Genomic DNA, 27256 nt, shown 5'->3' on the forward strand with positions numbered 1-27256 from the left:
ATGTATAGAATTTCACCAAATTGGTTACCATTAAATATTAGCTTAAAATTAAATTCCTGGTATATTAGTATTCCTTGTCATATGTTGAATCTCTGAAAGATGTAGTTATGTAATATAGAAAAAATTTCCACAATATTACCTTCTGAAGATGGTTCTCCAAGATATATTTAGAGAGTATCCACACAGGTACAAATCACCAAGTTAGTAGAGTCAAGGTGCTCTACATGGTGAGTAAACAACTTGTCTCACCTGCATAACCTGGGCACCTCCACATGCGTGATCCCATCCCATCCATCCATGCTGCTAATATTATGAGTCATGAAAAACAATTTCCCATGTCTACAGTATCCTAAATAGACAGTGATATGACAATAGGCTGGCAACCCTGCCTGCCACGCTTGTACTCCTCTTATAGTATGCCCTCCCTTCCATCCACCCTCATGACTCTGTCTCTTGACTTTGCTGTAGGGCTTGGTGTGGTGTTGGCACAAGGTCATTCCTTGTCGTACTGTTTTTCCTTGACAAGATACTTTTACCCATTTTCTGCTGCATGAACTGAGCCATCTGGGCCTGATTTAATTCTGTATCCGCAGTTGTGTGCTTTTCTAGTATCTGAGCTTTTTTAGCTGAAAAGGAAATTTTATAAAATTGTTTCAATCTTTTGTTAATTTTCTGACTTATATTGTCATTTCTGTTTTTCTGCCAATTGTACTTGGTTGAAAGGAAAACATCTATAGATTCTGTTTTTAAAAGTTCTGTCTTTTCTGGATGAAAATATATTATTCTTTTTTCTGTTTTTATCAGAGTATAGCATTATGTTAGCTGAAAGAGGCAAAGGAAGCTGTAGCAAAAATAGTCTGATAAAAGAAAAAGACACAGCACAGAAGGAGCTCCCAACCTTATTAAGTTTGTGAACACTTGGGGAATTTTTCAGGAGAGGGTAGTAAGTGCATTTGTAAAATGGCTCATATGGGGATGAAGCCAATCACAAAATGCAGAAAGGTTGGCAGAAGTAGCTGTTTCCAAATGGGTGCTCCCTACAAAGGCAATGTTTCCTGAGTTTTTGTGAACACCTCCAGCCTCAAAAAGAGAGAAGAATGCCAGGAACGGGCCCTCGGTTTGAGGAAGATACAATGTTGGTTTCAAATATAGGACAGTTTGGTGCAGGCAAAGCCACAGGGATAGGTTGCCAAGCACAAAGCACATAAGAAAATATGGCTCCAACCAAGGCCAGGACACACAGCTGTGACTTGTCTACTCAGAAGGAGTTAGCACTTTAGTAGTCAGTCACTTTTAAAGAAATTATTTGCAGTTTCCTTGTCTTTCCATTTTAAGACCATTTGGATTTTATCCCAGAGAGTCCAGAAGTGAAAGGGTGCCAGGAAACTCATTGGCATGTGGCCTTTCATAGCATCATGCTCTGTAGCCAAAACACACATTGCAAATGGTGATACCTAATGGGATTCTGCATTCACGTCACAATAGAAATTTCTTGTGAGATTCATGCTCAGAATCTCTTTTTTCCACACTTCCAGGTTTTATGGCAATTGTGGAAAATTTAGTGGGTTGGAGCACCTTCCCAATGAGGAATGTCTGGGACTTTAGTTTAGAAGAGAGATGACTAAGGGAGGACATTGATGAAAACTGTATTCTGAACTCAATTTTAAATAATGACAGGAGCCTGATTTGAATTGAGACTACAACACAGGGGAGAGGAAGGGCTCCAGTCTTCCCCCTTCATTTTCTGGACACCAAACTGCCTTGGGTGGTTTTATTTGCACCATCAGGGCACTGTATGCACATTGCTTGCACATGCAGCCTCCCACGGGGCAAATAAATGATGCTGGGGGAAGGCTGGACCCTCTCCCTCCGCTGCCTGTTCCACAATCCTAATCCAAATTGGGCTCCTGCAGCATTTAGAACTGAGGTTCCATAGAAAACCCCATGGGAATCATGTATAAATAGGATTGCAAGTTCTAGCTATGATGGTGTGGTGCTCAGAGAGCATGGAGTTTGAAGAGAAGAGGGAGTTCAGCCAGGATGTTATTCCTTAGAGTCTAACCTCCAAAACTTCCATTTCCTCCAGGGGAACTGACCTCTGTTTGGAGATAAGCAGTAATTCTGAGAGTCTGGAGATGAGTAGTAATTCTGAGAGAATTCCAGGCCCCACGTGAAGGCTGTAAAACTATGTGTAAAATGTAATGTATAGTTTGGGCCACTGTCATACAGAAGTTATGTTGATTTTTAACTGCTAAAATTTTGGGGGTCTTGGAGTGACCAAGAATGATGGTCTCATTATTGAATGTTTCTGGTACAGAATCCATTGAGATTTTTTTCCCCTGAGCAATACTGCAGCTGTACTATGAGCCTTGTGCCTTCTAGACCAGATGGAAGGTGCTATTGTGCTTGTTATATTTTAGTATGGCAGAATATGAACTCAGAGGCATGATGAGAGTCATTCCATGGGCCAGAATGCTAGAAGGGAAAGGAGCAAATGCAGGATGGGCTTTGCTGAAATAAGAACTCTTCCAACAAGATGGAAACACAGGGGATTGAAGAAGCCACTGTGAATGAATAGAGAATGCTATGATGATCTAGAGGGGAAAAAGAGAAAATGTTGAAGAAATGGAGGCAAGGACACACTTCCAAAGGAGAGTATCTGCAGGCTGCTAGGCACTATAGGTCAGCCATCGGAGAGGCTAAAGCTCAGAGTGAGCCGAGGCTGACCTGGGAGGTCAGCAACAACAAGAAAAGCTTATTTAGATCTGTGAGGAGCAAATGCAAAGAGGTAATAGGCCCATTGTTGGATGAAAATGGAGAAAATCTGGCAGAGAGAAAGCAGTAAGGCTCAGTGCTTGTTTTGCCTCGGTTTTTTTCCCTGAGAAGGAGAGCAGGCTCATCTAGAGATGGCAGTAGGCAAGGCAGGGCATCTGTGCTGCTGAAGTTGGACAGGGGGATTGTTGAGAGGAACCTAGTTGCACTGGATGATTACAAATCCCCCAGGCCAGACGGTATATAATCCTAGAACTGTCTAGAGAGCTTGCAGAGCCTTATGCCTTCTACACCAGACAGAAGATGCTGTTGTAGATGCAGTTGGTTTCCAGAATGCCCTGTGGAATCCCAGACCAATTGCGGTTCCCTTGATGAGCTGCTTGTGGTGATCAACATGGCCAAGGGGACCCTCTTTGTCACAGATCAGAAGGCCATAAAGATCCAGCATGATCCAAACCCTCATCTCATGCCAGATGTAATCTCTATCATTCCCTTCCAGCCTCATCTCAAATCTGGACATTCTTCAGTGAGGCAGTTCTACTCTTCAGCAGCTGCTTTGGCCCTATCAACACCAAATGTTTCCCAAGACAGCAACATCACTGCTGGTCCACACACTAGTCAAGAGTGGTCTGTCCTGATAGCTGTCCACAAAGAACATCAAGCAGAGGAAGTTGTTTTATCTTCCTGCTTACAAGCAAATCATGACAAATGCAAACCTGTTAGATTGGATCCCCAAATAGGGCTAGTAGTCTCAACAAGAAACCAGACTTCACTTAAACTGTTTGGAGTTAAGGACAGTGTTCTTAGTTGTTTTTACCGGTAGCCTTACAGGACAGATAGAGGGGCACCATGTACTTATTTGTACAGACAACATAGCCACCCAGACCTATTTCAGCAGATGAGGGGCGGCGGCGGGGGGGCGGGGGGTTCCCAGGTCCAGTGGTCTGCCCTGGGAGGCAACAAGAATTATCTTTTGGGTGGAGCTGCACCTCATCTCACTAAAAGTGGAACATATCAAGGGGGAGCTGAACCTGGAAGCGGACTGACTAAGCAGAGAATGCTTGTCGGAGGGAAGAATGAGCGTTTCAAAGAGAAGTCTTCCTGATCGTGGTTGATCAGTTTGGACAGCCTGAGGGGGGACCTTTTTTACCTCACCACACAATCATCAGTTACCCAGGTTCTTCACCAGGTTTAATTGTCTTTGAGAGAGGAGATGGATGGCCTCAAGCTTGGTCTGCCCGCCCGGGCTCTTGTACGCATTTCACCTGATCCCCATGCGTCTGAAGCTTCTCTGGAAAATCAGGGAGCAGCAAGCAGAAATTCTGGTCTTGGCTCCAGGTATTCCATTCTTCTATTGTTCCAATCCTGGACATTCACATGTGTTGCATTTTCTAAAAGGAGCATCCATGCAGGAGTCTACTCAACTGCATCGTTTCCTGATGTGGAAACTAAACACGGTCCTTAATGCCCTGATGGAACCCCCATCTGAACCCATCAGGGACATTCCATTGATGATGTTAAGGATGAAGATGGCATTCCTGATTACGAGGTTATCGCAAAATGCACTTTTGGTGGATCTAAAAGTCTGCACCTTCCATAGGGACAAAGTAGTTCTGCATATCGACATGTTGTTCAGACCCAGTATCGATTCTGGAGTTCACAGCAAGAATTCTGTCTATCTACCTTTTGTCCCACACAAAAACATTTCAGGGAAGTTCTGTGGCACAGCCTGGATGTACGGAGGTCCCTTAAGACCTACATTCTCAGAATGCAGGATTTCAGGAAAACCATGCTCTATTTGTCTCGGCCCCTAATAAGGGCATAGGATGTCAACTTCAACTATCAGCAAATGTCTCAGAGACTGCATCTGGGAAGCTATAAAGCCAGTAACACCACACCTTCTTCCAGAGTCACAGCCCACTACCAATGCTACCAGTGGTGGGATTCAAATAATTTAACAACCGGTTCCGGTGGTAGGATTCAAACTGGTTGTTTACAAGCACCATTTTAACAACCGGTTCTGCTGAAGTGGTGTGAACCTGCTGAATCCCACCACTGAATGCTTCACTGAGGAAGAGTTCATCTGTCAAATAAATTTGCACAGCTGTAACATGGTTATTGGTGTCCACCTTCCTTCACCACTACAAAAGTACAGTTCTTCAGATGCAGTACAGACAAGTACAGTTCTTCAGATGCAACATTTGGATGTCAGGTCCTCCAATATGTCTTGCAGGAGGATGTTGATGTCCCATCCTGTAACCTCAAGGATGGCTCTGGAAGATCCCAGGAAGATGTCCTCCAAGCTCAGATGGTGGATGACTGTTGGTTTTTACCTGTAAAAGGTCCTTCTCATCTGAGTGTTAGAGGACATCTTGCTCTCCCACATCATCGCATATCAGCCAGGCAACACTTTGTTGACTACTCAGTTGTCTCATGATGCTTTCCTGCATATAGTTCAAAAAAACCCCTTTAATTGCCCAGTTATTATAATAGGTTTGAACAGCTGTTGCAAGCATCTAAACTGAGAATCGCTTAGTAACTCCCACTATCTCAGCAGGAAGTGAAAGAGTTCAGTTTCTGCCTCCCAGGACAATGGTGGGAATTACCAAGGAAGCTGTCCTCTGATTCTCAGATGAGAAGGACCTTTCACAGGTAAGAACCAACAGTCATTCTTATGCCACTCAGTATCCTGATCAGAGAAAGGGAAATAGGAAGGATTCACAGAACGTGAAATTTGTAAATACCCAGATGGGAGACGGTAGGAGGAATTAACTGAAAAGTCAGAAAAATCCAGGTTCAGGTGTGGCCATTTCACCTCTAGCCCCATACACCTTTCCTCCCTTTTTAACTAAGCCACATAAAATTCTGCTGGCAAACTTCTGTAATTGAAAGAAAGGAATCTATAGTGTGTGTTAAACCAAAACAAACAGAGGAGCCAACCTTATTCTCCTTTTCTCCCATACTGGCTGTGTCCCAGCCCCCTTCAGTCAGTGGGTCGATTTCCCACAGTCAGTTAATCGCGTGATACTCACGAAATATCCAGGTTTCAGCAAGAACTCCCCACTGCTTGAGTGACGAACAGGGATTCATCCCATTTCTGGCACTCGTTCTCCCCCTTATCCTGTGTCCTAGCAGAACCTGCTTGCAAGTACAACTTTCCCCTTTAACATGCTTTCAATCCAGTTTCATGGGGAGGAACGGGGATAAATCTATGTTTGAAATTCCCGCTGTGGAGCATGACACAAGTCTAGCAACCAATCAGCTCTCAGTGGGCACTGAGCGACGCACGTCCTGCCTCTTCTGGGTTTCGATTTCATCGTTGGTCTCGGTGTTAGCATAACGAAAAACTGCTTAAACGATTAACCGTTCACCCTTCCAAACGAGTGAAAACCTGCTTAGCGCCTAAATGCTTAAACGCTCATCCTTGCAAACGAACGAACCTCAGGTTAGCAAGTTGTAGGGAAAAATTTCCCGGCCCAACATGGCATGCCAGCCAATCAGGAGAAACCCACAAAGGAGATTGCCTGGTAGCGGGGATTGCTACATTTCTGAGATCCAAGATAGGCCTTCATGTCTTCACCACAATGGGGAGGTTGAAACCTCGATTAAAAGATGCGGTTTCTTTACAAACTTGGTTTGATCTAGATAGAATTTCTCCATGGGGAATCAACCATCAATGGACTCCTTGATGCATAGCCTTTAGCAATGCCCTTATGTCTTCCAACTGAGGGTAAAATGGATTGTACCATGTTTTAATAAATGGTCCATATTTTCTCAAGCAACTTTGGGCAAAAAGGTTCAGTTCTTGTTAGAGGACTGTTATCCTCAATATACTTATTTTGTGGCTCTTTTTCTGGAGGCTGCAGAGAAGTCAAAGGGAGGTGTTTTTACATATGGGTTATATTTACATTGTATGGTTTTATTGTTCAAGACCTCAGCCTAAGAACAGGGGACTGAAAGAAAGAGGCAGGCAAGAGCTAGTGGATGCGTTGCTGATCTTGAAATATTTCTTTTTTGTGGTCTTCACTGCCATCTGACAGGCTTTCATAAATGTCCTAAAATATGTTTTCATCACCTTGTCACGAGTTCTCTACCAAACTTACTCTAGCTGTCTTAGTTCCTGCTTTTTCCTCCTTCGTTCCAACGTATACCAAGGAATTGTCGAAGGCTTTCACGGCCGGATTCTACTGGTTGTTGTGGGTTTTCCGGGCTGTGACCATGGCCACATAGCTCTCAAAACCCACAACAACCAGTATACCAAGGAGTTAATTTGGTGCTAATTTTATATTTATCTCTCTTCCCCTAGGTTGTCCCAGGCTTCATTTTGTGGATTTTTAAATTTGTACTCTGAAGCAGTGTTCAGTATTAGTTACAGTATGTGTGTATAAGAGAGTCATCTTTACAGAACCTTGTTCTCTGATTCCTTTCATATAGGAAGAATTTTAGTTTCAAGTATATGATTAACCTACACAATGAGGTTATACATAAAGCACATTGATTAAACTTCATCTTTCAAAGTTATACTGTAAGTTTGGTGGTTGTTTTGTTTGTTATAAACATTCCTGGCACAGAACTAATGTAACACACCTGGCACAGAGCTAATGCAGCACACTGGAAGTTAGAGATGGGATCCTAGAACCCAGGGATAGGCTGTGCCACATCTGAGGAAACATGTAAGGACAGCAGGAATATTAGGCTTTTGGCTCTGGAATTTGAGTTACTGCTATGTACTTGTGCTTTACTTTTTGTGGCCCCTTCACTGTCGCTGCTATGAAAACCTTCATTCTCCAGCAGGTAAAGTGTTTCCCCTGATCCCCATTCTTTCTAGTCCTTTGTATTCTCCTTCACAGGACACGAGGCTGCAGGATGGCACATTTTTTTAATTTGCTTCTAGTTTGGCAATGTCAGAAATAATATTCCTAGATGAGAGTGATCCCTTTTTCCTATCCTTTAAAGAATACTTTACAGCAATAACCATTTGGAATTTTTTATCTATTTAAAATCCTACAGTTCTTTTCTCCCCACTTCCCAAACATTATCTTCCATGCTAAAGAAGCTTTAATCAGAGTCCTTGAGCTGGGCAGAAGGTGACTTCAGGGAGCGTGATGACCTCTTTCCTAAGTTTGTATTTGAGGACTAGGGTCTTTGCCACTTCTCTGCTTTCCTGCCTCATGATCCCAGTCCCTTTTGTGACTAATCTTGTTTTTAATGGACTTGTATTATAGTTGCTCCAGTCTGGTGTGTCTCTGCTTCATTTTGAATTGTTCGATGGTGAAATGGGATCGCTATCAGACCATTTGATTCCAGTTAGTAAAGTAGCTTAGAGTTATACCTTGTTTTTTCTCCAACTTGGATCACTGGGATCATGAGTCAGTGTCTCACAGACATGTACATGTATTAAAATAAAGGGACTTTTCCTTGGATTTATCCAGAGATGTTGTCATTGCAGTAATCTGGGTCAAACTTATATTAAGTATAATAGTATATATTGTTTAATCTTTATTGTACAGTATTTTCCCCATTTATACTTTATTTTGTCATGTATGAAAGGATTTGCCAGACATTTGTGGCACTTTCCCATAAGCATTTGCACTAACTTCACTTGTTCATAGATTTCCCCCCCCCCCCCCAAAAAAAAGAAAGTATTGTGGTTCAGAAGGTATTTATCTTTCTCCCAGTTGTATTCCTATGCAACCAATATATGACTTCATTTTGGAAGCTTTTCCTTACATTTTCGTGTGGTTAGAAATTCTGAGGTGGTCTCGGTTACTTTTCAGTGAAAAGATTCCAAATTGAGCTTTGCTTGTTCTCCGATATTTTTTGGTTTTTGATTGTTCTCATCTATATAAAAACAGAAAGTTATTGAAATGTAAGCTTTAAATCTGAGAAACTGGAAAGCAATTCTTTGGTTGTAACCCTCTTTCTTGTGCTGAGGGAAGCAGAAGTTTTATTATTGCTGCTGTGTAGAAGATCAGAAATTGAGAATGTGAGAGAAATGTCAGATTGGCAATTAATTGAATGATAATGTTGGTACTGCAGAGCCAGGACTTGCTAAACATTTTATTTTGACATTTTCTATAAAACCAGCATAAGTAGCAAAGTAGCAGATGAGTCCGTATGAGAGCTTAAATTACCTTGCCCTAAATCCTAAATTCTGCTTTGAATTATTTTTTATTTATTATTTGCTTTAGTGAACTGTCATGCAGTCTATTGACAGAAAGAAAACTGGAATAGTAAAATGCCTTCTTTCTGCGGCTGTTTGTACATCTCCCTTTCCCTCACCTTTGGGAACATTGTACTATTCTCTTCATTTTTTCCTCTCGTTTTTTGAACTCTTTGTTTTGTCTCTTGCCCGTCCGGTTTTAGTTCCTGAAACTAAAGAAGTGGTGAGCCACAAGTACAAGACGCCAATGGTGAGTCATCTGCAGCTACTTCTGGTTATTTTCAAAGGTTTGTAGTTCCCATGGTTCTCACCTTGTGACGCCTGAGCATCTGGATTGCTGTTCATCTTACATTTTGCTAATTTCCCAAGATACCTTATCATTTATGCTTTTATTCCATAGTAAGGTTTTGTATAGGTATGCTTATGATTAGTTTCAATAGGAAGTGAATAGAAAAGTGAAAAGAGTGTATACAACTGAATAGAAGTATAACTTTTCATGAGGTAAAACTCACAAAGACCTCATGCTTTAAGGTGCCATAAGACAGTCTCTTTCTTTCTCTTCCCCCCTTCTTTTTGTCTGTAACAGACTAACCTGGCTACCCCACAAAAGTGGTCTTTTTATATTGTATTGGTCTCCAAAATGGACTAGTGCAGGAAAAGGAACCAACAGTCATGATGGCTTAAAATATGAACTGATTATTCCTACTATAAAATTTTATTTTTGTCCCATTTTTCAAAAGTTGAAAGGATTTAGGCTGTAAACTATTACAAGTGGAAATGTTTAGCTCCATCTGTCAAGTTTTATTTTAAAAATCTGAAATGCCTGCATTGTGATAGAATTAATAGTTCTAGATATCGATTCATGCAACCATCTGGATCCTCAGGCATAATTTATAACTTTAATACAATTTTAAGCATGTTTATTTAAAAAATATTTGAACAAGCAGCATGCAAAAAGAAATTTGTGGGAGTGACAAATATTGATGTTAGTATTAATGTTTGGGTTAGTGTTTGGCTTGCTACCAGGCATAACAAAGAGATCTGCTACCTTTAATCTTTAAGGTATATAATGGATCTGTAGCTGAAATCTAAACACGCCCCCCCCCCCCCCGCAATAGTATTAATGATCAGATACAAAATCATATAGTAAAATTTCTTGTTTTAGGACTTTTGGAGACCATATAGGCATACAAGAAGAGTTAGGCCGTTTATGTTACTACTGCCTACATGTTGTTAATTGAAATCATCTACTTTGGTTGGAGACATATGTAATATAAATGAGATTCTCAACAGGGGCTTTAGTTACAGTATGTACTCCCAGATTTGGAGCTGAAATGTCAGATGTGCTGTTTGTCTTGTCCCTTCTATTATTCTTTAGGCAAGATGCCTGTTTTCTGGAGTTTCCCCCCAAATAACACCTGTATGCTTATTCTTTTAGATATATATCCATTGTTAATTGCAAAAATAGTTGCAGAAATGCTCTAGGGAGTAGTAATATGGTGGCTGACAGATATCACAGAAGCTGGCCAGTTAGTCCCATCCATGTCTGTTTTTTATTGCCAGTGTGCAGAACTGCTATTTGTAGATCCTGACCCTGAAGAAGAAAGAGAATCTCCAGATTGGCACTACTGGTACAAAAATGTTACGTGTGTCTTTACTTATTTCATTCAAATCTGAAGCTGTATGTGTTCCTTATCTTTACAGCTTCTAGAGATTGATGGGTAACCCATACCAAGACAGTATATCACATCTACCAGAGCATTTTGTGTTTCCTTGAGAAGTAAAAGATATCTGATGAAAGATCAGCAGTTCATCTAAATATGCCCAATCTAAAATTTAGATGTCTCAAGTCTCATTATTTCCTTTTCTGATACCTTCTAGGCTCATGAGATCTGCTACTCCGTATTGTGTCTCTTCTCTTATGTGGCTGCAGTTCGTGGGAAAGAGGCAGAAAACAAAAGTAAACCACCTCGTCCGGTGTCCAGCTGATCCTGATCACTGGGAAATACAGTGGTGTATAATGCTTCCCTTCCTGTTCATGATACTGGAGCTCATATAATCACCTGTAATGAAAACTTGCTTTATTTGTTACTCCACAAGTTTCTGTAGAAGAATCAAATTTAACTGTTCAATCCCATTCTTAAACTGCCTTTCCATAGCATTTTGGAGTGGTCAACATCCCTTCTAGAACAGAATATGATCTGCTTCTGACAGTCCTTTAGAATTTGCTTTTTCAATTAGCTCATCTGTTCTACTTTTTAATTGTCATGGGTACCATTATTCCATATTTCTTTTGACTTTCTGGTTTTTAGTTATATGTGCAATGGAAATGGCTCCGAGCCTTTCCGGAGTTTATCTCTTGCTGCTGTTATTTTGAAGTCCTCATTATTTTCTTCTTTCATACCTAACCTTCTGACATGGAAATCTCACTATGTGGCCCTTTCTGTCCTTCAGCCCCCTCAGCTGTTCTCTGAGCAGCAAAGCAAATTCATAAACCTATTTTCATTTTCAGAAGAATGGCTAGGAATTGTGGAGCAGGAAGTATTAGGTGATCGTTTAAAAAACTGTTATGCACGTACTGTACATATTCTTTTAAATGGGAGACTAATATTTTGCTAACATTCCAGTTGTTCATTAGCACATGCTCATAGTGGTAGCTAAAATTCTTCATGGTAAGCAAATAGCATTGTGGGAAAAGACCAGGAAAAAAAACTGTTAAAAACCTATATTGTGCTATTGGTTAAATCATATTGGCTTACTTCCGTAAGATCAAGTTGTCTGGAGTGAACTCTGTTGTACAGTGTCCGAAACACATCAGGTTATGAAAACTGTCGCAAGAATGCAGAAGTTTGAGTTAATAGTGCTTATGTCCTTGTTCCAGGTCTCCTTTTAGCCACAGCTTCTGTCAAACTGTACATGTATATCAAAGAGTTTTGCAAAAACCGTGCTACTGTGCAATGAAACCTCCCTTCCAGGTAAAATACCCACTTGACCCTTTATTTTCTAGTTGGCTGAAAATTGAATGTTCATTTTATTTTTCATGGACTGTCCTGGACTCTTATGTTCAAAAAAAGCATCAAGGTACATGAATGGAAAGGATCTATGGTATGTAATAAACTGTAGAACATTTAACAGATATTGGGGTACAAAATGAGTTGAAATAGATGCTTGGCAGCCATCTTCAGAAATTACTGGGCTTTTTTCCATGCAGCTTGGTCTGTGTGGCTGGTAAATGGACTATACGAAGCATGAGTGGGGAGATGTAAATATTTCAGTACTACATCTATTTATAGAAAAGTGTACAGTTGCCTGAATGTGAAAATAAACTACCATTAAACTATCATTGAGTCTTGTGGTTTTAACTCTGATAGTGTTACTTGATTTATGGGGGATTTAAATTTGAAGTAATGCTAAAATCATTTGAAGCCATACATAAAATTAATTTATAAAACAATTCAACTGTTAATATGAAACAGGTTTATTGCATGCTGACTGTTGTGTTAATAACACAGATACAAAAAGGAGAGACAAAACATTAGAATATTTTAATTCTGCTTATTTTAGACATGCACAAAAAATTCCAGATTAATTATTTACTATTAGGAGAGCAGGTGGCTGAAAACATAGAAGTACATCACAGACAATAATTCAGTCATATGTGTAAAATGGCCCAATTGAAACATACCCAGAAGAAGGAAAAGGGTGGCACCTGTAAGTATCTGAAGAAGTGTGCATGCACATAGAAAGATTACATAGAAAGACCTGAATCTGTATTCAGAAGAGATCACATATAGCACATTCAGGTTTATTGTCTTCATCTGTACATTAGTTTTTATGGAACTGGGTCCTCTCACATTTTTGAAAGCCTTATAGAAATTAACAAGATCCATGTTATTAGTCCAGTGAGTGCCAGATCATGACCATTACAGCTCCCAGTAAAATTGTTTCCATTTGACGTGATATATTGTGCCAAGGATAAGTAAGAAAAATGATTCACTTACACTTTATTTATTTAGAAAAAATATACTGCGTTTCCAAGAAGCTGCCAAAATTAAAAAATAATAACAAGACATTAACAAATATTAAATTCCAACATTAAAACCCCAGCCCAGCATAAAAATATAAACCATAAACATAGACCACTGACAATGTAAAAATAGGTTTCCAGATTAAAGCAGTTTTAAAAGATCTACCTCTTAATTAAACGCCTAGGTGACTATTATTATCATTATTAATGTTACGGTTTCCAGTTCTTTTAACTGGTTGTTGGCTTTTCATTACAATTCGATCCTCACCCAGTGGCCTAGGAAGTTGTAATGTATCGGCATAATATTCATGCGGATCCATGCAGGGCTGCCTTTTGAATCTGACAGATGTTAATTTTGTCAATTTGAAGATTCCTTAGTAGTCTCCCATTGAAGCACTAACCAAGTCCAACCCTGTTTAGTTTCTGAGATCAGATGAGAACAGGCTAGCTTAAGTCAGCCAGGTCAGAGAACTGCCTCCTTAGATTGCTTGAAACAATTGCTTTAGATTTTGGAACTTTGGGGTACATAACTTCTGTGATATTGCTGCTTCTGATAGAAAGCCAGATTACATTAATACTGAACTGTATCTTGCCTTGGAAATTCTGTAATTATATTTTCCTTTCCATTCGATTTTTGTAAGGCAAACTGCCTCAACTTATGACTTTTTAAACAAGGTAGATGTGGTAAACTGTATTCTCAAATGTTCTGGATGTATTCTAACAATTTATTTTAATCTCAGACATTTTATAACTATGCAAGGAAAGCTACTTTTAACCACTTCTTCTTTGGGTTTCCAAGTCATCCATCTTTTATTAAAAATGGGTTAGTTTTCTTTCTGGACACTAGTCGTCTCTATCAGATCTCTTTTCCATCCTCTGCAGTATGGTATTTTTAGCTAAGGTTTTGTTGGATGTTTGCTGCTTGGTTATCTTAAATGATCCAGTTATTTTAAAACTCTGGGTACTGGCATCCTCTCTCCTTATCTCCAAACATTGATTGACATTCTCTTCACACAGATAGCTCTCCGCCTTTTACCAGTTCATGCCATTTTAGGATATGGTGCTTATGACAAACTCTGTATAGTTGGCAGAAGTAAGTACCTGTTACTCATTAACTTTGTTGACCTAAAATAGATGCCTATTCTTTGTAAGAGGTTGGTTAGGCTATTTCCAAAATTATTCAGATTCTTAAAATCCTGAAGACAGTGTTGTAACCATGTTGATGTTGCCTAACAAAAATCACATAACAAATGAGCTCATACCTTTTGATTAGGAACAGCTTGAATTCAGAATAAGGTCTGTGAGTTTTAAATTATGCTAAATATTAGATGATGAAGAGGAGTTTGGATTTATATCCCCCCTTTCTCTCCTGTAGGAGACTCAAAGGGGCTTACAATCTCCTTTCCCTTCCCCCCTCACAACAAACACCCTGTGAGGTGGGTGGGGCTGAGAGAGCTCTGAGAAGCTGTGACTAGCCCAAGGTCACCCAGCTGGCATGTGTGGGAGTGCACAGGCTAATCTGAATTCCCCAGATAAGCCTCCACAGCTCAAGCAGCAGAGCGGGGAATCAAACCTGGTTCCTCTAGATTAGAATGCACCTACTCTTAACCATTACGCCATTGATGTCAGAGAAAAAATTTAAGACACAGCATAGTTCTATCATCATGGTGTTAAACAGGCTTATTCTCATACATACACTTTTGCCTATTCAGTAGTAAGATTACAAAGTTTGTCTTACTTTTCCTATTTGAACCTACATATTTACTCAGAAGCAGATTTACTAAATTCAGATAGGATTGGGTTTACAATCTGGGGGCCTTTCTGCGTGCTCGACTTACTCCTGATTGTGTATCAGTTTGGGCACAGTTTTTCTACCTGCCTGCCCTCCCTCTGCATTGTGGAGTCAGTTATGCAGTCAGTTTAATTTTTTCCCCACACATGCCTTAAATAATCATGATTTTTGCCAAGTGTGTGCTGTTGTCATTGGTGGTGTCGCAGTGGGAGAATCCCATTCAAACAAAAAACGGTGGGGAAAAGCCCACTGTGAAGCACATAGCTGCAAAGTAAGCCCTGTATGCATAAAGCCCATAGTTTCACATGAAACCGAGGCTGTGGGACTAATTACTCATTTAGAATGTTTCCTTTTGCAAAATACAAAAGCCAGTGTGAAATATGAAGCCAGTATAAGTTCAAAATGAGGAAGAGATAATTACTTGTATGTCATTCAAAGAGAATTGATACTCTACTTGAGCTTTTTTTGGAGTAGTATGAAATTGCTTGACATGTTTGAGTGTTGTACCCGGACATCTAGATTCATAAAGTTGGGAGAGACCACAGGGGCATTGAGTTCAACCCCCTGCCATTCAGGAAAACACAATCAAAGCAGTCCTGACAGATGGCCATCCAGTCTCTGTTTAAAAATCTCCAAAGAAGGAGACGTCCCTCTGAGGTAGCATATTCCACTGTCAGCATTGCACATTGCAGCCCCCTGAAAGCCTAAGTTAGGGTTGTGTGATGGTGTTTAGTTCTTCCAGTAATCCTTTGGGGCAAAGCAGAACAGAACTCATTCCAACCACCTTCTTCCTCCATTTTCCCCTAAAGAGATGTCAGTATTGCATAGCCCCATGCCTTGGACTGAGCTTTCAGTCCAGGTAAGCACTAGTATAGCTGTCTGTTAGGTGTACATGTTTCTTCCTTCTGTCTTTTTTGGGGAGGGGGCTTTTTCTCTTTCCAACCCTTGACTTCCATGATTTTCTGGAAAAAGAATTCAGCTCTCACTGCTCCATGCTTAGCTTCATGTTGGTTAAATTCTGTAATCCACCTTGAGTCTCAGAAAGTCGTGGCTAAGAGTGGCTCTTATCTAGACTCTAATCTGGTGAGCCAGGTTTGTCTCCCCTTTCCTTCACATGCAGCCTGCTGGTTGACCTTGAGCTAGTCACAGTTCTCTAAGACCTCTTTCAGTCCCACTTACCTTACAAGGTGTCTGTTGTGGGGAGGGGAAGGGAAAGTGATTGTAAGCGGCTGTGAAACACTTTAAAGGAAGATAAAAGCAGGGTATAAAAACAACTCTTCTAAGTGATGTACATAAAAATAAATAGTCTGTACATGGTAAAACAAGATCTTCAGCATTTGAGTATGGCAGTGGCATGTTCTCCACCCCTTGTGTTGGTCTCCATACCAGTATCAACTTGGTAGCGGTGTAATGTTTTTAAAAACAGTCTAGTACTGCCATCTTCTATTTCAAGATGGGAACAATCTGTTGACAAAGATGAGTCAGACTTAAGTCATGTCTATGGTTAGAACACCCCCACCCCACCCTCAGTAACCTTAAAGAACTCTTAATGTTCTATTCATTATTTTGATCTCATGCTTCCTTCAAGGGTCTCAGAGTAACTTGTGTGGTTCTTTCATCTCTTTGTTATAATCAAAACATGTAGGTTGTTATGAGAGAGAGCTGGCCCAAATTGACCCAGAGATATATATGATTGGGGAGTTTTGTATCCGGATTTAAATTTATTGCAATAAAAAGGATTATTTTACTCATTCAGCACATAAAGATTGCATTAGTTTGAGAACAGACGAGCTAGGGCATTTTCAGAGTCCTGAATTGTAGCTTTAAAGCCTGTGAACCTTCCTTCCAAATAACAATGAATAATATGACACGTCCTTAGGAGTGTGTATTTTGAAAAATTCAGTAATATTTAGATTTGAACTTTGGGGTTGAGGGGGCACCAATACCATAATCCTGAATTTTTATTATCCCCTGTGCAGGTTCTTGTTTGTTCGCTTGCTGATACCCTAGTGTTCTCATACCTGCCCAGTGACATAATTTCTGGGTATTTTCTGGAAGTGACCTCATCCTAGTTTTTCTGGACTCTTCCTCCCTGCCATTCAGCAGTAGGCAGAGCCTGGGGCATCTCCCACCAAAGCAGTGTGCGGATGGAACATGTTACTCTATCCCTTCCTACTCCTATACCTTTTGCTGCTGCTGGGGCACTTTTTTGTGCTTCCATGTTTTAGTCTAGGTGAGAGAAAGTGGTTGTCAAAAACTCTGAATTTGAGTAGAGCAGTAGCCATGGGTTAGGGCATATTTAACATCCTCCCTATTTGTGTTGTTATGATTGGCATGTTAGGCTCAGGACAGTGCACAAAATAGCAATTTTATTACATTTGTAATTTTTTAATGCAGAGTGGTACTAGTGACAACTGCAAGAAGAACCCCATTCAAAAACATTAAGAGCAAAACCAGAATTCAGGCTTCAGAAAGGGAATGAAACTAGGAAGAGTCAGATCACTGGGACAGAATGGGATTTCCCCCGCGCTACCCATCCTTGTGTGTTCCCACTTGTGCTTTTTAATTTGAACTGGAGTCCTATACAGCAATTTGGGGAGAACAATTACTATAACTTGTATTTTTATATTATCCAGATGGTTCTGTCAAAGACAGAGCACTTCTGCAATTGACAAGCTATTGTGTTTGTTTGATTTTTATATCTACTGATACTGACTGAACATTTTTAGTTTTTTTAGATTGGGAATGTGATGCATGTAGCAATAGGATAATCATTATGAGCTAAGGCAAAAATGGTTGCCTTACTGTGCAGTGCCATGACTACTCCACAATGGCATGTTAAGTGCTGAGTCCCAGGAAAAGCTTTGAGCTCTGCCAAGAGAAAGTGGTTTCCAACATGTCAACACTTCACTAGTGCAAGAGACACAATACCAAGGCAGGGTTGTCACAGGTTCCTTTGAAGAGTATGCCGCATGCTTGTGTACCCTCCATTGTGTGGCTGGAGGTGGGTTCTCCAATTCAATTTTGAAGCTGAACATTACTTTCTACTTGAACTTTAGACTGTCGCTCACCTGCAGCTTTACCTGCTTAGCTCAGTAAGAACTGTTTGTGTCATTTTACATACTTCCGCTCTGCAGATGCCAGAACTTGTTAGATGGACTGTACAACATTGTTCATAGAATGTGGAACAATTCAGTCTGTAATATGCTTTTGAATTTCATTCCTCACATTTGAGGAAGAAGTAAAAATACTGAGTAGTGCTACTTGCTTTTTGTTTGGAAGCAAGTTGCCTTTTAGAATAAAGATCACTTTCCTGTAAATCTTTAAAAAGGCATCTTCATGGAGACCTAGATATCAATATATAAAAGTGCCATCAATAATTTCAGGCAGGTAGATCAGAAACTATAAATGCTGTATGATGTAAATGTGATCAGTGTCCAATTGTATGTGATATAATGTGTGTTAGATGTTATGACCTTTTCACTAATGATGCTACCCTTTACCTACCTATCTTGTCCACAACTCTCCTCATTTAATGGTAGTCACTTTTGATTCTAGGGCCCTTTCCGCATGGGCCAATAACAGCGCCCTAGGGACGGCAAAAACGCCGTCCCTAGGGAGCTGTTCGCATGGGGGGCGCAGCTGCATTGCAGCCGCGCCGCCCTCACTCCCCCCCAGCAGCGCGAAGCCGCTGTTTCCCAACCTCGCTCCCCGAGCGAGGTTTTTGGGAAACAGCGGCTTCCAACCTCTGCCGTGCGAACGGCAGCGGCTGGAAGGCGCCATTCCCCCCCACTTTCCCAAACGCCTTACCGTGTCCTCCGGCCTCCAGCGGGTCGCACAGGCCAGGAGACATGCCCCTCCTGCCCTGCGACTTCCGAGCTGTTGCGCAGGGTAGGGGGGGGTGTGTCCCCGGGCCTGTGCGACACGCCGGAGGCCAGAGGACACAGTAAGGCGTTTGGGGAACGGCGCAGCCTGTGCGGAGGCTGCGCTGTCTTCCCCACCGCAACTGGGACAGTTCGTGCGAACGGTCCCGGGGGGGGGGTTGGGTCGGCGTCATGTTCACCGACCCAACCCCCAGCGTGGCCATGCGGAAACGGCCTAGGACTGGACTCTGTCATTCTGTTCTGCTGGTACCAGCTACATTCTGCAGTTGCAAGAGCCATAAGAATGTGCTGGTGCTAGTAGGACAGGCCAGCAGGATCCAAAAAGTCTTCAACAGTGAAGAAAACACAGAAACATGCAATTTTTTACTATATATTTATTATGCTGTCTCAAAAACTCAACATTTCCAAAGATTTGTATATGCTGAAACTAAGTGGATTATCAAACCAGTGATTGCTAGTAAATATTGCTATGTATTTTATTTCACCATAATCAAGCTGTGATACTTAGCTACTTCAGGAACACTGGTTAATGATACAACTGGATTTGGGAAATTGAATAGTCTTTTTTTCTGAATGTGAAAGACCTCTGTTCCTTTCTATGTGCACATGTTAGAAAAACATAGGTTGCTCAAAATTTCTCACTTCTATAGAATCTTTTAATCAATGTTTGTAAAAAAAAAGTGTAACAAAACCAGAATACAGTACCTAGGAAATTAATAAGATCAGTCTTATGTGACCAAGAAAACCAGAAACTCTCAGATTGCTTTCTTACTCCCAGTAGATCAAGCCTTTCATCTGTTAAATCATGTTAAAATTGACCTGCTTCTACTAATTCTGATATTTTAATGCTGTACAAATGAGTCTCAAGAAGGAACCCATCACTTCAGTGATTCCTCATAGGCTTGCCGTTGTATCTTGGTGAATGTTGGAGTGTGTGCGCACAAACCAGTGTGCAGATAGGGTCCATCTGCTGGGAATAACGAAGATGCCTGTGCAAATGAGAGACCCGAGCGCACAAGTTGCTTTTTTTGAGCAGGCGGTCAACAGTTTTTTGATCAGAGAAAATAATTTTGATTTGCAAGGTTTCATTAATCTTATCTTGACCTTCATATTTTCTTCTTTGTGCACACTTATTTTTAAATGCTGTTAAAGACAAGCAGGTAATTAAATCAACTAAGGTTATCCTTTGGACACTTTCACATTTCTGCTACAATCAGAAAATCATCTGAAAGACAAACAGAGGATTGAATGTGTCAAGTGAATATGCCAGATTTTTCAGTCGTTGCAAATAACAAATATTTAATCTTTAAGCTTACATTTTATCTTAACTAATGCCAGTGGACCAGCCTAGAGTAATTCACAGGGATAAGGGGCTGAACTGCTTCCCCTTTACTGAAAGGCATACCCAAACCTTTACAGCTGCTTTCACAAGGAGGAGGACTATGCTTACTTATGAACCATAAAGCTGATGTTTCCCCTGCCTTTAGAAGCCAGTTAGCAGATTTTTTGTAAACAGCTAAAGCCCCATGGGTATTATTAAAGAAGTATTCCTCCCCACAATGTCTAAGCTGTCCTTGTGATATCCATCTGCATCCTTGCCCTCTCAATGACTTGTCTGCCTGTCTCTTATTTCTAGGGAATAATTTGATACTTACCTAGGCTTGCTGGCTACTATTAGATCAGAATTCTATTGTGGAACTGTAATAAACAAAAGATATTTTTTAAAAAATACCAAAAAGAATGCATTTGTATAGTAAGTTAGCACAAACCCCTTGTGCTCCAGCTGGGCAAAACAGGAACATGCACTATGTGTGATCTTCCCAGTACGTGTGGTCTCCATTTGTATATGAATGGTACAGATTTTCAAGGGAATATGTCTACAAGTACTACAGTTCTATGCACGTAGAAAGTGAACACATTGAAGTAACAAAATTAATCAATTAAAAAGGGCTGCAAGAAAATATTTTTCAAACCTTGGGAAACTCACTGATTTTTCTTCTAAATAAAGTTGGTAAACAGATTCCTGGAGCAAGTCACTGGGGCAGACTTAAAAACAGCCAGGGAGCTAACATTGCAGTTTAATGGTCTACTGACACATGCATGCCACACATTTTTATTCACAGACATGAAAAGATAGCAGCTCCTCACATTGCATCTCACCATACCGACATGATGGCTCAGGGCTTGAATCACGGTGGCCTCACCCATAAGATCAGGAATGCATAAAGCAGAGATCATGGCAGATGCACTTGCCAGAGGCATGGCATGGATGGTGCTGACATGTTGGATTTGGGCCTAGTGTGGCTGCCTTGCTGATTTGGCTGGCATGTGCCGTCACTGACTTTGTCAGTGGTAGAGACATGAAATACCTGTTGGGGTTGCCTGGAGTGGGGAGCCAGGTATAGGCCTTTGTAATTTGCAATAGCAGGTTTTTCATGGATGTGGCCCATGATGCTTTCAGGAGAATCTGTGCCATGGCCTACATTGGATGCAGGTGGGTAAGGAATTAACCAAGCAGCAAGCTGATCTCCCCTTGTGGCTGTAGCAGTGCTTGAATGGTATGTAGTACAACTTGGGTGAGAACCCTTGGCCATCAATTGGATGGTAAAATGTTAATTCTCAGACTTGGCCTTGGGGCCTTCCTGGACCTGGGGCAGGAAGCCCTTGAGTGGCGTCATTATCCTTAACCCACAGACCATAAGGCAGGGGTAGGGAACCTGCGGCTCGAGAGCTGTATGCGGCTCTTCTGCCCTTGCACTGTGGCTCCACAAGCCGAGCCGCTGGCCCCATCCTTGCCCACCCTGCAGGCAGCAGGGCGGGCGCACCAACTGCCCACGGTCGGCTGGGCTGTGCCACAGGCTTCCCCTCTCACCCTCCCCGTTGGGGCGGGTGCTTTTCCGGCGGCCGGCGAGGCCGAGCCTCCGGCTTCATCCGTGCCCGCCCTGCAGGCAGCAGGGCAGGCGCATCCATGCGCTTCTCAGAATGAGCGGAGTAAAAGGTAAAAAAAACCCTATATATATAGTGTTATCTTTATTTTAAATGTCAAAAATTATTTGCGGCTCCAAGTGTTTTCTTTTCACGTGGAAAACAGGTCCAAATGGCTCTTTGAGTGTTAAAGGTTCCTTACCCCTGCCATAAGGCCACAGGGCTAGGAAGTTGCACACCTCCCCTAAGCATCACAAAGGCTTGGCAAGGAAGAGCCTGAGCTGCATGTATGTGACGGCTCAAGGCTCAGAACTTGCCCATAAATTCAGGGATGCATAAACAAGAGGACACCTGACTCTTCTGCATCCCATCAATCACCTGCACTGCAAATGGGTTTGGAATGGGGTTACAGGTTCCCTTTGAACCATGTAAATAAATAATTGAACAAAGTTGGCCCATTTTATCTTCCATTGAGGTGCCAGTTGTCCTTATTCTGCATCTGTCGGCAAACAAGGTATCATTTGATACCAAAAAAATCTGCCAGACCAACCCTGTTGGTTATTCTTCTTTGGTTGGTTATTATTCTTTAAAAGGAGCCACTTAAGTTAAAGAGACACTTTGTTTAGTTTAGTTTTGGAGAGTATGAGAGATGCACAATCCTCTACCTTACCTCTGACATCCAGTCGGCACTCTATTTCTGCTTCTCCACATTCATTTACAGCTTTGCAGGTGTAAAGGCCTGCATCAAAGGGGCTGGGCTTTCGTATTTCCAAGGTCAGCACTCCATGTTTACTGAACATTCGGTATTTGGCATCTCCAGAAAGATCCATTCTGTTTTTGAACCAGAAGATTTTTGGCTGAATAAATAAAAGCACAAAACACCAACATAAAGGATGAATGGTGGTTGTCTGTCAGTCTTGGGCATTTGTAGACACTTTAGTTCAAAGCGGGGGAGAGATAGTTTTTAAAAAACGACAATGTTCCCTTTGATGGTTAAAGGTTTTTAATTTTTAGGACCTTTATTAATGCTCAGAAAAGCCTTTGCTCTAAGGAACATCTTACAAATATAATTTCTGAACCCTTTAAAGGCAGGGTATGTATAGAGCTAATTAATTAAACAACAAGTTACAGGGTGACCTCTGAAGAGGCGGTGTATTTGGATATGTTATCCAATCCTCAAAGCAGAAGGGAAAGGGATGTCTTTATCCAGACAGCCTCCTTTTCCTGTGAGCCTTTCCCCAGTGTCCCCGAAGTCTCATAGGACATTCTCACTGAAATGTCTACCAATATGCTATATCATATGCTGCCCCTGCTTGTTTCTGCCCTCCCATCTTTTTCCTGTCTTTTTTGTTGTTGTTGGCTGTCCTAAACCATGCATGATGTTAACTTTTCCCACATCTTGGCAATATCTCATAATGTCCAAACTCTAATTTGAAACCAAGGTTATTCAATTTACTATACGATCTCTGTCATCAAGTTTTTGTTGGATGCGGTGTTTTATGTCATGCACTGTTTGTTGTATGCAGTATATTATTTTTGCTTTATTATTTAGAACGCCATAATCTGCCTGAAGTCTCAGTAGGAATGGAGGACAGGAATTGATGTAAATAATATTTGGGCCTAGGATGCTTGGCATGAAGATATACCATCCATTCTGTTTCTACGATGAGATCTTGCCACCTACTTTCCATCTAACTTTTCTTCTGTCCAGTGGGTTTATAAACACATTTCCATTCCACTGTTTCAATGAAAATGTAATTTATTATACATTTTATATAGCTTATAGTACAGTCCTATGCATTACTTCAGTCTAAATTTACTGACTTCAATGAGCTTAGGCTGGAGTAACTCTGCATAGGTCTGCACTGTTAATTAACCAGAAGAAATTATGTTTTTTCAGCCGTCTTTAGATGTAATATTTATTTATTTATTTGATTTATAGGCCACTCTTCTCCAAGTGGACACAGGGTGGGATACAACATATTAATAAGAAAAATGGTAAAATTAACAATTTAGATCTATTGTCCAATATAATATCCACTAATGGCACCTTAATCCATTCTGAAAAAAGGTATGTGTGTGGGGGTGGGGGTGGGGGGGGAGAGTAGAGGGAAGCAGACGGAGGTCAGTTCTGTTGGAATGCCGTTGCTGCTCTCAACCACAGGCCTGGCAGGATAGCTCTGTCTAAAAGGAACTATGACAGGTCCTGCCCTGTAGGGCCTTCGACAGAGCAGTTGAGGACAGACAGACAGATGTCATTTGAGCTGGGGATCACAAGTAGGTTGTACCCCATAGAAAAGCTGTCTTGGGAGTGTATTTGGAGAGGCAGCCCCAAAACTTTAACCTAACTTGGTACTCTATCAGAAGCTAAAGCAGCTGGCTGAGCACTGGGTGGGTGTGCTCACGTCACGAGAACCCCATAAGGATTCATGTAGCTGCATTTTGAACCAGTTGGAGTTTCTGGGTCAATCTCAAGGGCAGTCCAGTGCAGAGTAAATTACAGTAGTCTAATCTGGAGGTGACCATTGCATGGATCACTGTGGCTAGGTCAGGGTGGGACAAGTAGGGTGCCAGTGACCTGGTCTTGGAAAGATGGTAAAAGGCCAGTTTGGCCACACTTGCAACTGAACTTCCATAGATAAGGAAATGTCAAGTAACATCCCAAGCTTCTGATGGCTGGCAGTGGTTTTAGTTGTACTCCATCAAAAGCTGGGAGACACCACCCTCCATCCCCTAGATATGGCAATGGACCTTGCCACTACTCTTTCAACCAATCAGGGTTGGCTGCTTAAAGGCAGGGCCATATTAATTATGTCCCTTAGGAGGGCCTGCATGGCATCCACACTGGTTTTCACCAGCCAGGACAGGCACAGGTCCAAGGGGCAAGCAGTAGGCTTCACAGCTACCAGGATTCTGTCGATATCAGACTGGGAAAGTCCGCTGAATTGGTCCAGAGTTGAACCTGAAGATGGCCAAGGGTCCTCCAGTTCACAAATTGTATCAAAGTTAATGGGGAGGTCTTGGTGGAGAGACAGGATTCTAACCACATGTGTACCTTTGGGCTTCCTCTTACTGCACAGCTGAGTGTAGCATTGTATCCAGCAATCACGGAGCGATCTGGCAGTGGGTGGGTGAATTTGGGTACTTCAGAGAAGTCATGCTGCTTGTAGCTAGGGCGCTTATAATCTGTGCCTGTAGTTCAAAAGGGGATAGGAATAACCAAAAAGAAGTACACATCTTAATCTTGTCCAGCTAAGCATAATTTAAAACAACTTGATTACTTGTCCTGAAATATTAAGTATTAGTATAACTGTAATATTAACACACCTTAAAGATTGATAAAAGATGGCCTTATTTCCTGCATACATACCTAGTAAAACAGTTCTGATCCACTTTTCTGTGATTATTTTGTTTTCTCTTTATGGGATATCAATGGCCCCTTCCCCACTTCTCTTGCTGCCGCCGTCGCTGCGCGCTGCTCTGAGCGCGCGGCATCCCTAGCGCGCGTCTGGGCATCCCCACGACCCCGCTCTGCCAAAGGCGCCGTTTTCGCCAGCGCCAGGGATGCCGCGCGCTGAGTGGGCGCAAGAGCGGCAGCGTCGGGGCGGCTGCGCTGTTGCCGCCCCTGACGTGGGGAGTGCAATGGGACCCCGCGCTACTTGCGGAGAGTAGCGCGGGGCTTATGGTGAGTGGGGAAAGGGCCAATGAGGCAGTTGTTTGATGCCTTTGTGGAACTATGGGCCATGAAATTTCATGGGCAAGAGGGGGAAGGCTGGAGCAAATGGAGAGCCCACCCCTATCCCATTAGACTTTGCCTGTTACTGGGGAATTTTCTTGAACAACCTGTTGCTCTGTCACTCAGCAATAGCCCCAAGTTGATGGTTGTCATTAATTCCTATGAGGGATACAGTTAATTAATGCAATGGGGCCAGCATTGGGGACAGGGGAAGGCGAAAAGAACTGCAAATATTTGCAATTTGCTGAATTTTGCATAACCCTTTAAGGAGTTTCCTATCCTGTACTAATAATATTGGATGATGTCTGTGAAATGCCAGAAGAACAGAGTTAATGTGTAATGGTGGTATTTGTCAATTGTTGAATACTGTGGCATTCCAGATGCAATGGACAGGAGATTATCCTGCCACCTGAAGGGAAAAACAGCCACTTTGGCAAGGCAGTAGGAGCGCTGCTCCAGCATCCAGTCATCTTTCAGAGGAGTCTGAAATGCTGAAGAAAAGCACAGCAGGAGGCAGTTCAGATCTGTCTCAGGGAGAGTGCAGTGATAGTTTTCGGTCTGCCTGTGTAAAAGGGCACTTGGAAAGGAAGCTTTGCCTGGCAGCATGGCAGAATGGTTTATCTCTCCCCCTGGAAGAGAACAAAGTACGTGGCTATTAGGTCTGTCTGGTGATGAGCAGACCTTTTGCTATTTAGTTGGTGCGGGTGGAATCCTGTGTGTGTGAAAGGATCCAACTTAGTGGCTAGTCAATAAAAGCCTATTTGGAGCTGCAAGCGATAAAGAAAATTTGAATTGCACTCTGAAGCCATAACTAGCTTAAATTTATGTCCCTCAGTCTCTTGACTGTTTTGACACCTGTACAGCTGATCTGTTATTTAAAACCAACCTGTAAATAAATAAAATATTTTGTATTATTTATATACAACTCCTCTCTCAGTGATCTGTTTTCTACTTGCTTACCACAAAACGCACCTCACAGTGGTGAGCCCAAAGCCTTTACACTTGCTGCTATGTGAGGAATGTCTTATAACTGAGGGTGAGGTTTTCCATAAAAAAAAAACCTGGTCCCCCAAAATCATGAGGGTTCCCTCAGGTGGTAGAAAAGGCCTGTCACACCAACCAACAATTTTTTGTCAAGATTGATAAAACAGTGGATTTCAGATTAGCTTCCTGGGAATCCTGTGTTCTTTATCAGGGCTTTCTCAATAGGAAGAAAAGCGTAGACACATATGAGTCTGCCTAAACCAGTCAAGCCAGGTCAGCATTGTATTCTCTGACTGGCACCAGCTCTCTAGTGATCATAGACTGGTTTTTCACATCACCGGTCCTAGTACCTGTTCATTTTCATTGACAGGGACTAAAGGTGGGAGTTTCTGCAGGCAAAGCAGATGGTCTACAAAATAATCATGGCTCTATCTCACCCCTGCTAATCTTCCTCTGGAAACCGCCATCCACAAAGGAAGACTGGGTGTGTTTCTTCATATGTCACTGTGGGCATGAGGTTAACTCAGTGTGCTTTGCCAAATACACCCCAGGATCCTCTTGAACAAACAGGAGTTCTGTGGCAGATCTTAAAGTGGAATGCATTCCATTAAGATGGATAATTTGAAAACCACAGAAGGAAGCAGTAGTTTCAGGGAGACAGGAACACCAATTTCACCAAAATAAACAATATCTTGGGGTATCCTTAAAACAGTGCCTTGTTGTATCTTTTTTTAAAGCTCAAGTTATTGTTCTTTTGTGAAAAAGAAAAACTTTGCAACACTATGATGTTTATCTGACCCAGTATGGGTCTGGTCCATGAAAATTTATAGTAGAATAAAAACTTCTTAGTCTCCTGTTTGTATAGGAGGAATAAATAAGTTATCAGCGGTCAATATTGTCAAATACTAAATATCCTTTTATGTTACCCATCAAGCATTGAAATATACTAAAATGATATCAAAAATTAAAATCA

At 41.6% G+C, this 27256-nt stretch overlaps 2 protein-coding genes across 52 annotated transcripts in view; one reads left to right on the forward strand and one right to left on the reverse strand.

Moving 5' to 3' along the window:
- The window catches only part of MADD (MAP kinase activating death domain), a 97494-nt gene extending 85219 nt beyond the window's left edge, over positions 1 to 12275 (forward strand). For all 50 annotated transcript variants that reach the window (XM_048483847.1, XM_048483878.1, XM_048483889.1 and 47 more), the window contains 2 exons: positions 9139 to 9185; positions 10817 to 12275. In XM_048483847.1, the coding sequence (XP_048339804.1) occupies positions 9139 to 9185; positions 10817 to 10924 (155 nt within the window). In that variant the 3' untranslated portion in view covers positions 10925 to 12275. The remainder of the gene's footprint in view (positions 1 to 9138; positions 9186 to 10816) is intronic.
- Positions 12276 to 19000: 6725 nt separating this feature from the next.
- Positions 19001 to 27256, reverse strand: part of MYBPC3 (myosin binding protein C3) — a 61222-nt gene continuing 52966 nt past the window's right edge. For both annotated transcript variants that reach the window (XM_048486329.1, XM_048486328.1), the window contains 4 exons: positions 24619 to 24755; positions 22234 to 22420; positions 20294 to 20336; positions 19001 to 19863 (listed from right to left, as the gene is read on the reverse strand). In XM_048486329.1, the coding sequence (XP_048342286.1) occupies positions 20326 to 20336; positions 22234 to 22420; positions 24619 to 24755 (335 nt within the window). In that variant the 3' untranslated portion in view covers positions 19001 to 19863; positions 20294 to 20325. The remainder of the gene's footprint in view (positions 19864 to 20293; positions 20337 to 22233; positions 22421 to 24618; positions 24756 to 27256) is intronic.

The sequence above is a fragment of the Sphaerodactylus townsendi genome, linkage group LG02 (assembly GCF_021028975.2).
Source record: "Sphaerodactylus townsendi isolate TG3544 linkage group LG02, MPM_Stown_v2.3, whole genome shotgun sequence".
In the NCBI taxonomy this organism is placed as follows: domain Eukaryota; kingdom Metazoa; phylum Chordata; class Lepidosauria; order Squamata; family Sphaerodactylidae; genus Sphaerodactylus; species Sphaerodactylus townsendi.